Here is a 12,997-nt window from a genome sequence, read left to right on the forward strand (position 1 = left end):
AACCAAATCCAGCTCCAGTTCCTTGATCTGGTCTGTCAGGAGCTGCAGCTGGGTGCACTTCCCACAGATGTAGTCATCAGGGAGACCATGAGGTTCCCTGACTTCCCATATCTTGCAGGAGGAACATTCCACTACCCTAATTACCATCCTCCCTACACTGAATCAAGTAGTGAGGATCAACAGCAATATAAACTTTACTTGTGCCTCCTCACTGAAGCTTTTTTTTAAAGATCCACTCTCACTCCCAACATCAGGGCCACTTACTGAGCCTCTTCACACCAAAGACTCTTGAGCCAAAGCCTCAGCTCCCCACTCTTCTATTGGCCCATTTTCACAATGGCCATTCTGCTTGACCCTACCTTTTTATTGGCTGATGTTAATTAGCCAATCAACTTACAATAAACAAACAATTAGGAAACTTGCCTCTTTTAAATTCCTGTACAGTGAAACTCACAAGCTAGCCCCGAGACCTATCTCTTTTACATTCTCCTGCTCTCACTCTAAGTCCCAAGTCCTATAAAGGTGGTCAATTCTTCAGGGTGAGTTGAATGTATAGCAAAAATTGGGATTGCCAATGATGTCCACATCACATGAATGAATAAGTATATATTTTTTAAATTACGCTGGTTCCCTTGGCAGGGACTTGCTGAAAGAAGCCAGCTTGATCCTGAGTACTGAGGCCCTGTCACTTTAATGACATAATGTGGAGAGGGAGAGGGGGGTGGGTAAAGCTAAAAAAATTGACAGCTGACTAAGCCAGGCCCCTGGATTATATTTTTTCAAACCATAAATAATTAGATTTCTTTATTTATATATATTTTTGAAAAAAATGTTTCATGATGCTCATAAAATTTGATGTGACAAGTGCTTTTGCAACTTTAACAATAATTGCATACACTTCATTTTAAGAGATTTCTACATTTTTAATAATATTTAAAGTTTTATTTAAGGTTACAGACTATCATGGTAACTCACTAACACTATTTTTAAGATTTTGTGTATTATTTTAAATGCAATTTCATGTTCCAGACAAGAAACTTCTTTGTTGGAATAAATATTATTTTCCAGTCCATCAATGTATAAATGAAGTTTCCTTTATTTTCAGGTACCAGGATTCATTGCTGCTTTATGGGGAGTACTTGTTTTCAAAGAAATAAAAGTAAGTGTTAAGATTTTTATTGAGCATTATTTCTAGAATTAATGAAGATAATTCAACAGTTTTATTAATATATGACTTCCCTACAGACAGTCCTTTCCACTTGGTCAGCTCAACTTAATGGCTGTACAATAGCCTAGATCGGGGTTCACCAATTCAGATATTTAAATGTGTCATCTAGACCCACGTTTCAGTGCATTGCTGAGTGAGACCTATATTGTCAGAGGTTTCGGATGGGAGGTTAATCCAGACCCACCCACCTTTCCCATACACTGTTTCAGATGGGCTCACCAATTGAAGAAATGCAATGGAGATCTCCCATTAATACTGCTCCTTTATTCCACATTATTAAAACTGGAGGATGTGCCATAATAATAAAACATCCTATATGTGTAGATTTTTTTCTTTGATAACTGAATTGAATTTAACCAAGTCTATGATTTATGTGATGATCCATGAAAGTCTGTATGTTCAGTCATGAAATAACCATTATATCCAGTTGGATTATTGACTGAAAAAATAAGTCCTCATGGTGCCTTTGGGGTATTTCTCAAATACATTCAATTTTATGCAAATTTTGAACCTGACTAAATCAGTGGTAATACAAAAAAGACTTTCTTAACAAAAGAAGTTGTTATGAGTTTACAAGTATTTACAATGTTTATGTTCCCACTCTCAACTTTAGATACTAAGTGAATTAATGCAAACAAGTAGCACTGACATAAAAGATCAGCCAGGATCTTATTAAATGGTGGAGTGAGGCAAGGAGCCGACTGGCCTACTGCTTCTATTTTTTTATTATGTTTCTCTCTGTATAAAGACTTGCCTTTGGAAATGATTTTCCATGAGTTATCTCCTTAACTAAAAACATTCTTTTCAAGAAAATGAGGTGGTAGTCATTCTGTCTTCGTATTCCATGGTAGAATGGGTTAGGACACAGAACATTACAGCACAATACAGGCCCTTCAGCCCACAATGTTGTGCTGACATTTTATCCTACTCTAAGATCTATCTAACCCTTCCCTCCCACATAGCCCCCCATTTCTCTATCATTCATGTGGCTATCTAAGAGTCTCTTAAATGTCCCTAATGTATCTGCCTCCACTACCTCTGCCAGCAATGCATTCCACGCACCCACCACTCTGTGTGTAAAAAAAAAAACTTGCTTCTTGCATCTCCCCCACTCCCCCCATACCTTCTTCCAATCACCTTAAAATTACACCCCCTCGTGTGAGTCATTTTCACCCTGGGAAAAAGTCTCTGACTGTCCATTCGATCTAGGACTCTCATCTTGTTGGCCTTTGATATGCTTCAAGTAATTTATACTTGTGGTGACAAAAATATCTTCTGGCCACTAATAAACATTAAATATAACAAATCAAAGGGAAAATGTTTTTCTTCTGTTCACCTGTTACAGCCTGCTGCAGATAAACAGGACTTTTTTATTGGAATTTTTGAATGTGTAAATATAGATCCATACTTCTGAAATGCTTTTACTTCTCCTGTTTGGACCATCCTTATGGATTCTGCTGATGATAGGATTGTATTAAACCCCATTCCCTCACACACACATTATGAATCAAAGTGTGCAGCTTAATTGGAGTTTTGCTTCAACAGAAATACAAAGGTCACCAACTTGGTGAGCATAGAAATATGGTATGGTGGAAAAAGACATTGCTTGGTAACAAAAATAAATGTAAATGAACAGAATTTAATTGTAATAAGTGCAAGGTGATGCAGTTTGAGAGGACTAATAAGGGTAGGACATACACAATGAATGGTAGGGTCCTAGAAAGTGTTGAGAAATGAAGGGAACTTGGTGTACAAGTCCAGGAATTCATGAAGAGGGTGAGGAAGGCCTTCAGGATGCCTGCCTTCAGCATTAGGTACCATAACCTCCTTGGTGTAATATTAGCTTCATAAAATATTGACTCTACTGGAGTACTACGCTTGTGTGATTGTCAAGGACATGGGTACTATTTATAGTTCTGATCGCCACACTATAAGAGGGATAAGGTTGCACTGGAAAGGTTGCAGAGAAGATTCGCCAGTTTGTTGCCCAAGAAAGAGCATTTCAGTTCTGATTAGAGACTGGATAGGCTGGGTTTGATTTCCTTGGAGCAGAAGAGGCTGAGGGGCAAACTTGATAGAGGAATACAAAATTATGAGAAGCATAGATAGAGCAGATAGTAGGAAACTTTTCCCCACAGCAGAGGGGTCTGAAACTCAAGGGCATTGATTTATGGTAAGGGTTAGAGGGGATCTGAGGAGGAATTTTTAACCAGGGTGCAAGTAATGGACATAACAACATATAATCTGATTGGCATTCAAGGGTTATGGAGATGCTTTGAAAGGTTAACATGTCTAGCCACTCAAGTTACACTTCAATGAGAGCAATCTTACTTCGTTACAGAGATGAATCATTTCCTTGATTGGGGAGAGGGTTACAATTATTGGTTATAATCAATTCATACAAGTGTCATCAAAGTTATCAGATCGCTGTCCTGGACTTCCTCCCTGCATAATCCATGACTTAACACTGCAGCTCTCTTACATGAGCATGTTCGTTTAATTTCCCTCTAATAGAACAGGCATAATGTAGAAAAGATCTTGTGTCTATGCAAACAACCTCCCCTATTTTTTTACTGCCTTTTAGAAGAGTCCCTGCCTCAGAGCTAGTTAAGATAACTAGAACGAATACAGAACAAGGAGGATTACATATCAGGGGAAAGAAATAACTTTGCACTGGGGCTCAAGTACAACCACTAGACGATCAGCGCAGCATCAATGCCGCAGGACACAGCTCTCACAGTGAAGAGAGAAGCTTTCATTCAGCTATAATCCTCAGTGGAAAGGCATCATTCAAATGGGAAATGGTCCCATGGTATGACACTGTCACAGGCAAGCATCCACTTAACAAACTTCCCAAGTGAGGAACGGCAGTCAGTGCAACTACATCAAAATATGCTGCAACGTGGCCAATTCCATAGAACACTACAGCACAGTACGGGCCGGCCCTTTGGCCCACAATGTTGTGCTGACATCTTATCCTGCTCTAAGATCTATCTAACCCTTCCCTCCCACATAGCCCCCTATTTTTCTATCATGAGAAATGATGGAAAACCCAGCAGTGACAAGAAATAACAAGGGGCTTTTCATCTCTGGGTTGCATTTTAACAGAAACTTTTAACAATAGCATATGAATTTAAAGAGGAAAATAAACATCCAATCTGTCTTTATGATAAACATTCAGTGCATTTCATATTTCACAACCATGTGTGTGAGTTTATAGTTCCGAGCACTATGTCTCAGTGTTCCCTGTGTGGCTGCAGTCTGCATTCTGGAAGGCTCCTTTCTATCAACTGGAATGTGGACCGATGGCTTTGATGACCCAGAAGAACCTCTTGCTCTCGAGGACTGGCCAGGCTGCCAAATGAAGGAGCTTTCTGGGATTGCTGGCTGTGGGGCCCTAGTGAGTGTGCTGCCTGAAAGGTGGTTGTGCAAGTTCAGGGTATACAATAGTTGATGGTAGGATGGTGATCAGACTGCTCCGACACTGTATCAACCTCCAGATTGATTAGTGAGCCCAAATCTAGACCCCAAAATACAGGTATCTGGTCGCAGCTGTCATCAGTCCTATTCCCAGAAGCAGCTCTCTGTGCAATGAGACCATGTTAAAGTGAAGTAAAGTGTGTACATGACTTCTCTATCAGGTGAGCAAAGATACATGCAGTTATCTGTTCTCCTGTGGGAAAGTGATCTGCTCACTCTCGTCAAGCAGAGGATCAATCTACTGACATGCTGCATATTTGCAGTCATGCAGAACAACAAGCTCCTCACATGCGGCATACCTTGGCTCCTGAAGGAAGGCAAGCTGCTTGTGGGTACTGCCCCTGTGTTCAGTGAAAGGAGCAATCTGCTCATGTGTGGCACCTTGTTGCTCTATGGGAATAACGATCTGCTGACTCGTACCATCTTCCTGCTTCACAGGGACATTAAGCTGCTGCCTGCTGGGATGTTGCTGATCAGTTGGAGCACGAAGCTATGGCAGAAGTCAGACACCCAGCTTGATCAGGGTGAGGCTGCATGGAAGCATTCAGATTTTATGTGACATGCTTCTGGGTCTCCACTGCAGTGAACATTTGTTTCAGGAAGGGATGTGCGAGTGCTCTAACTCTGCCCTTGCCATGATATGCTCATGGCCACCAGAAAGGTGCTCATGGCATCCCGGCTCTGCAAAGCCTACAGCAAGAGCATAGAGATGGACTGCTCCGTGCTGCTTGTCTTGTGCTGCATTCAATCAGGCAGACCTGACAGTTTATTTACCTGCTCTGTATGCATCCAGGTTAGCTTTGTCAAGAAGGCATACTATTGTTGCACTTAGCTGACTACCTTGGGATAGAACAGATGTTTGGACTCCCACTCTGCTGAGCCCCAGCATCTGACTCCCTGTCCATCCTACCAGACCACGGTCCACTGGGCTTGATCATCACGTGAACTTCTCCCTCAAAACTAATATTTTGATCTTTTGAATCCCAATCTGTGTGGTGTCAGATGCAATAATGCAGTGTGAAAACTTTCACTATTCACTTTCTCTGTTGATCTTCTCTCCAGTAAACCCCTCAGTCTCCTCGTTTCCCATCAATATCACCCCTTGGTCACATCTACCCTGCAGCCCCTCCAGCTCCATGTGTCCACCTCCTGAGGAGGAAGTGGCACCTCAGGCCTCTGTTAATAGCCTACAAAGACAAAGCAGAGGAGATTAGGCATTTAGGTCTTCGTGTTGATGCAGACCACTGTGAGACTGTGCACTGCTGAGGAACATAATGGGAATGTTGTCATCAGAATATAATGTTTGAGCACGTACATGTCAGTTTTCTCATCCTGCCTTCTCCCCAGCTCTTGAGCCGTTGGCCCATCAATATGGTTAATTTCTGTTTGATAAGGCATTGCCCTCTGAGGGACCCCTCTCCAGTATGTGATGCCTCTCCTTTTCTTGGCAAACTTTTCCCTGAATGATGAAGGACATTCAGAGACTTGTGGTATCCCTGCAGAATAGGACTTCCTTCCTTGCCATTAATGACCACTTCCAAGGTACACAGGGTAAGTCAAGAAGTTCTGCTCTGCAGCCTCTCTGTCAACCCTTGTCACCTTTACATGCACCCCTGCTCGAATGTGCCTTTGAAGGCTGATAGCTTTGTGAGATTGCTGTACAGCAGCATTGCTCTCATCCATGAAATTAGGTTATGTGCCTTGCTAAAACATTATTACAGGCTCTGTTTTACAAGATAGTTCCAGGTGAAAAGCATCTTGGCAATTTCTAAAGTGGTTTTCACCCAATCTCTCAACTTTTGCAGTGATAAACACAGTATTACCCCTTTAGCTTAGCTAGAATGCTTAATGCAATTTCAATCAGGCCTGGCGATTTACAACTGTACCGCCTAGAAATTGGATTAAAAATTGACTCAGTAGGAGAAAGCAAAGACTAATAGTCAACAGCAGTTTTAATAACTGGAGGGTAGTGCACTCCCCTTCTCCACAAGGTCCCTTACTGAACTGGACAAATGTAGGATCTATGTGTAAGACTTTTGCTGATGATCCCAAAATTGTGTGGTTGATTATGAGAAACTAAGTTCATGTAGTAACATGCATGGTTAGATGGGCAGAAAAGTGACAAATTGAATTCAGTCGAAAGAACTCGAGAATAGGAGGAGACCACCTGGCCCATCGAACCTGCCTAATTATTCAATATGATCATGGATGATCTGCCCAAGTCCTTGATTCCTCTGTATAGATGAGAACAGCCATTGATAGTAAGCAGACTAAGTATGAATGGACCGGGCATTAGACATACTATGTATTAAGGTATGGAATTAAGGTATTTGGTACCATTGAAACATAGATAGCAAGAGGGGTCCTCTGTCTCAAGATTATGCAGAGAACTGCGGGAAGTCCCAGAAAAACTACCTGATGACCTAGCCTCACCAAAAAATAGTCATAACAACATCTGATGGGCTGTTAATTACGTGTCATGTATTGTCATTCATTGTATCTAAAAAGATATTAAAGTCAATGTATTTTGATTCTTGGAGAGAACCACCTGAATTCCCCCTACATGTACACTTATAGGTAGATTGATTGAATGAAGGCTTGTTACATCTACATCTCCAGTCTCCGAGTGGCTCTTCAACCACATCAGTCTCGATGAGACCTATGAAGGCAAGAGAAAACAATATATTGATTGTACTTGCCATATTCAAAATAGCTGATTATTTTGGCAATTATTAATATCAGTTTTGATAATTTTTGGACTGCAAAGACTTTTTTAACCCATTAACTTCTATGATAAATCTAAGTTCTATGAAAATGTATAGTTTCTCTTCCATCATTTAGTATCACAATAAGCATTTCTGTCAGTACCAGTACATCTGTAAGAAATAAGTCGTAAACAGTATTTTTTTCTCCCCACAGGGGATGAGGAACTATGTTGTTCTTGGAATTGCATTCTGCACTATATCAGCAGGGGTATTAACAACTGCCTTTTCCAAGGTGTGATAAAACCTGGAATGTGAAGTGTTTGCTGGCTCTGTAATTGAAACAGTTTGGATGAAGGAACTGCTTTTGACACCAGCAATGCAGTACAATGGAACAGTTTTAACAGTTGCCTTAAGAAGAAAGCCAGAGGTTACAGAATTTTTGATCTTTTAATTGTTCAGGTATTTGTTAATTGAAATTGTTTATTGACCTCAGTACAGTTGTTCTGATTCAGGAATGCATAGGTGCTGCCAAAAGGTGTTAAGATTAGAGACAGAACTACTGTAAATTACAGACCAGGGTGCTCAATTAAGAGAACTTTGCAAACATACCTCATCAAATCTTTAATTTAGTGACAAAGTAAACAGGGGCATTAGCTTATATTAAAATTAGATCTATTTTTTTTAATCAGCCTCAAGTCTTTCTCAGCACACTCTGAATTAGAGCCTGGGGGAACTAGCCCTGCTGATAATACAGCTTGACATTTTATTGTATTATTAGGGTTTTGGAAGCATGGATAGATTCCAGGTATACAGTTCCTCTGAACATGACCACTTGTGCTTCTCAATATTGACCTAAAAATTCCTAATAAGTTTGTGAAGTATGTTGGGTTTTTTTTTGTTAAATGTTATATTATAGGATTCTCGTTAACACATTAATCATTATAATTGAATAACTGGGATTTATAATGGAGTCTTGAAGTATTCTTAAGAATATAAGAATTAATTGATTATTTCCTCTTCAAAATATTTCTTCTAGTTGCCTGATTATTTGTATTTACTCTTGTTTTCAATGAGAGAAACTGATCATGTGCAATCAAAAATGTCCCCAACTTCCATTTGGATTTTACCAGATTATCAAAATAATCAGAATTCAAGGCAGATCTTGCATTGAATTTAATCTCAATCTGCTGGAAATATTTATTTTATCAGGAAAAACCATTCCAGAATGGGGTGGTCTGGAACCTCACTAGAAATGCAGATTAGAAGTTCAGATGTGTATGCCCACAATTCAGTGGCCGTCTGTGTCACTGGTTAGAATTTCATGGCCAGTACCTCCATTTAACAGTTGAAGCTTCAGTAAGCAGTGTGACCCAACTGTGTTGAACCTTTTCAAAGTGCATAGAGGAAATCTTCTTTCTGACTAAATTGAGAATCTGTCCAGGTATATTTGAAAAATTGAATTGAGGAAGGTATTGAATACTTGTAAATCAATGTGCTTCAAAACCTGAGGGTTGGAGCAACCTGAGCATAGTGGAAGCACTCAGGAACAGGAGGGAATGGATCCTGAAACTGTAAACTAGGGTAAGAAATTGGATACCAGAGTGGACATTAGCAATCAGAGATTATGACTCTTGCATGTTTTGGTACTTCACAGACACTAAACGTGTGACGAGAGGTTTGACTGTTCTAGAAGTAAACAACATCCACAAAAAACAATTAGATGATATTTTGGATGAGAAATATTCCTGGGTTCTAATGAAAACTTTCCAATTTTTCAATGTTTTCCATTGTCTTTTTATTAACAACAAAATGTTAAATCATTGTGTCTATGACAAAATATGTTCACACTTAAAATGCAATGTTACAAGATACTGAAAATGTTTACATTTTCATAATAAAACTTGTTCCACAGCTTGTAAGAGTTTTTATTTGTGCTCACGTTTGTACTAATTACCAATTTGCTTAGCTCCTCTGTAAGAAATGGCTCTGAAGTAGTGTAGACCCCAGAATCTCATTTTGAGGAGCCTGATGGTATTTTCAACTAGGTTCTTGGAAGTCTTATGGCTGACATGGCACTGGTGCTAAACTGCACCAACTAGAGTATAGACAGGTGGCAGGGGAATAGGGCACAGAGGGGGTGCACAGTTGGGGGAAGGAACAGTCAAATAGAGAAGAGAAACTAAATCAGGCTAGTAGGCAGTGCAGAGGTGGGCATATAAAGGCACATGGGAGGATTGGAAGGCTAAATTGCATCTATTTTAATACAAGGAGCATGACTAGTAAGGCAGATGAACTGAGGGACAGAGCTGAGGAATAAAAGAAAAGAGCAATTACTTTGGTGAGGGTATACTATAGGCCTCCCAACATTCAGCAAGAGATAGAGGAGCGGATATGTAGGAAAATCGCAGGTATAAAAGTAAAAGGGTTATAGTAGTAGGGGATTTCAACTTCCCCAATATTATCTGGAATCACCCGAGTGCAAATGGCTTAGAAGAGGTGGAATTTTTGAAGAACATCCAGAAGAGCTTTTTGAGTATGTAGATAGTCCTACTAGAGAAAGGGCAGTACTGGACCTAATCTGAGATGAGATTTTTTTTATTAGTCACATGTACATCGAAACACACAAATGCATCTTTTCATAGAATGTTCTGGGGGCAGCCTGCAAGTGTCACCATGCTTCCGGTGCCAACATGGCATGCCCAGAACTTCCTAACCCATACGTCTTTGACATGTGGGACGAAACTGGAGCACCCGGAGGAAACCCACACAGTCATGGGGAGAACATATAAACTCCTTACAGACAGCGGCCGGAATTGAACCCTGGTTGCTGGCGCTGTAATAGCGTTACGCTAACCGCTACACTACTGTGAATGAAGCCAGGCAAGGATTTGAAGTGTCTGTGGGTGAGCATATTGGGGATAGTAAATCACTGCTAGGAAGGACTACTTGGGTTCCTGGATGATGAAGAGGAAAGAGGTCAAAGGACAGGTGTCCTATTTCTTGCAGTTGCATGGGAAAGTGTACAAGAAGGTGAGTGGTTGGCGGCAATGGAAGAGCAGGCCAGGAAGTCGTGAAGAGAATGGTTCCTTCAGAATTCTGAATGAGGAGAGGAGAGGAAGATGTGTCTGGTCGTGGAATCGCATTAAAGGTGGTGTAAATTGCAAAGGATGACCCATTGAATGTAGAGACTATAGGGTTGGGAAGTGAAGACCAGAGGAAATCCATCCTTGTTCTGTCATTGCCACCTCCCTAGCATGCCTCACTTAAAAAGGTTGCTAAAGTCATTGTAGGAGCAAATGGAAAGGCCACGAGGAGTTGGTCTTTGAAATAATAGGCGATTTATTAAAACTGGTGTGCATCAGGAGACCAGTCAAAGCTGATCTTCCCGAGCCCGAATTTGGTACAGCTCCTACATTCTCAGCTGATGAGATTACACAAAAACTTAATTAATAGTAAAACTAGCTTTAGATAACAGAATGGTGACTACAGAAAGACTTAATTAAGTGACAAACTAGGTCTTGATTACAGAATAAAATGATTATCCACAAGTCTAACAGTAAATCCAATTTTCTGTTACAACAATAGGTGCACACTATGACATTATTAATGAAGTTCCTGAAACTTGGGTGTCATCACTGCTGCATTCCATGTCTTAGGCTTTGTCTGCGGTTCCCTGTTACCACATTAGCACAATCCACATCCCTAGTTACTAGTTGTTAGCCCTCACTATTCTTTCCCCTATAACAGTCCCTCCCCTCTAGCCCCTTGGCCTAGGGTGGCCAATAGGGCCTAAAGATTAGATCCCTAACAGTACCTTTGGCCTTCAAAACGACTGTCCCTCTTATGCCAACACTTTAGCTGCTGTTGCAGTACACACACTAAAATAGTAACAGTCATTAAAACAAGCAGCTGCACAACAATGATAATATGAGAGATAAGTCGAATCCCAGGATGGATTTGAACATTCAAACCCCAATTCCAAATACCGTCCCAAAAGGAGGGGTTCTCCAGAGCCACTTCAGCCCTATTCTCACGATCCGTTATCCCTTTCAACAGTGCATCCCATTGCTTAATGGCTTCTTTATCTTCCTGGATTATCTTTTCCCACTCAATAGTAAAGTGTGGAATGGGTGGTAGTTCTGTGGCTACATACTTGTGCAATCTTTTGTCTGTGTCACTACCACAAACAGTAAGCTCCAGCTCTTGCGTCCCTTCTAAAGCTGGCCGAGGCATGCTCTGCCCCACCATCAGTAATTCGGTTGAGATGTCACTGATTGCCACATCATAGCCAGTCAGATTGCATTGCAACTGCCCCTTGTAATATGTTCTTGCCGATGTTGCGATGTAGTAGATATTGTTCACCAAAGTATTCTTAAGGAAGGTTTCGTTATTAACAGGCAAAATGGACGGGGAACAGTTATCATGTGTAGCAAAACCACATTCAGTCAGGCCTCTTTGTACAATCTCTGGACATGCCCAATGATTCCCCCTCTGGCGACATTCCATCAAGGTCACCCCCACCTCCCCCCCCCCCCCCGACTCATGTAACTCAATTGCACAAGGCAGCGGGTTGCTTAAAGATATCCATGTTCCCTCATGGTATTTTCCAACATTATGCACTCTCATAAGAGGTTGCGTCTGATTGTCACCATGTCGGGGAATGTGGAGGACTGCTGCAACATACAGTGGACTCCTCTCATTTTCGCATTCTCCCAGGACATGATTAGTGCTGACCTGTGGCCAGAGAGTTTTCCTCCTGCCATTAGGTTCCCTTCTTTATCCACAACAGCCCATCCCGCTCGTGGAGTACCGTCATGGTACCTCCTAGACCCACCTGCAAACAAGGTCAACGCATCATTCCCCTCTGAGGGCATTTCTCCTATAACTGACTCCTTAGGCCCTTGCATTAGCTCCGTGCACTCATGTGGGGATCCATCCTGTCCCATCAAACTGGCTGGGTTAACCAAACTATCCTTTATTATCTGTACATGCTTGTCAGCAGGTAACAATACTACGTCCCATTTCGCTCGCCTGCTGTCGGACACTGCCCATCTTTCCCCTATGTCCAAGAGAGTGACTGTGCTGTGAGGTGTGTGCAAGACCCTCTGTCCCATCAGAATAATAGGTTCTGATGCTCCAACAGCCCAAGTCGCACAGTCCATCGCTTGCATACACCGATGCATTCCTGCCGCTACAGGGTCCCGTTTTACAGAATAATATGCTACAGGCTGCAACTTGTCACCATGTTCTTGACATACAACAGCAGTATAAAACTCCCCCTGGCTGTCACAAAAAAGATGGAATGGTCTGTTCGTGTCCGGCAAAGCCAAAGGTGGCGTTGCAACTAAGGTTTGCTTTCGACATGAAAAGGCCTGATCTACCTCCAGCGTCCATTCCGCCTGCTTTTTGCCCTGTCCTGAAATAGAAAGACGTCCCTTTAGAACAGAGATAAGGAGGAATTTCTTTAGCCAGAGGATGGTGAATCTGTGGAATTCATTGTCACAGACGGCTGTGGAAGCCAAGTCATTGAGTATATTTAAAGTGGAGTTTGATAGGTTCTTGATTAGTAAGGGCAGCAAAGGTT

The 12,997-nt window shown here is 41.4% G+C and overlaps 1 protein-coding gene across 6 annotated transcripts in view; it reads left to right on the forward strand.

Annotated features, from left to right (window-relative positions):
- Window positions 1–9,332, forward strand: part of tmem144b (transmembrane protein 144b) — a 52,216-nt gene extending 42,884 nt beyond the window's left edge. For 4 of the 6 annotated variants that reach the window (XM_052042814.1, XM_052042787.1, XM_052042807.1 and 1 more), the window contains 2 exons: window positions 1,106–1,159; window positions 7,628–9,332. In XM_052042814.1, the coding sequence (XP_051898774.1) occupies window positions 1,106–1,159; window positions 7,628–7,728 (155 nt within the window). In that variant the 3' untranslated portion in view covers window positions 7,729–9,332. Of the gene's footprint in view, window positions 1–1,105; window positions 1,160–7,285; window positions 7,552–7,627 lie in introns of those variants that run through there. The other 2 variants (XM_052042815.1, XM_052042812.1) reach the window with 1 other exon arrangement.
- The last annotated feature ends 3,665 nt before the right edge of the window (window positions 9,333–12,997 follow it).

Source organism: Pristis pectinata, chromosome 2, assembly GCF_009764475.1.
Source record: "Pristis pectinata isolate sPriPec2 chromosome 2, sPriPec2.1.pri, whole genome shotgun sequence".
Taxonomy (NCBI): domain Eukaryota; kingdom Metazoa; phylum Chordata; class Chondrichthyes; order Rhinopristiformes; family Pristidae; genus Pristis; species Pristis pectinata.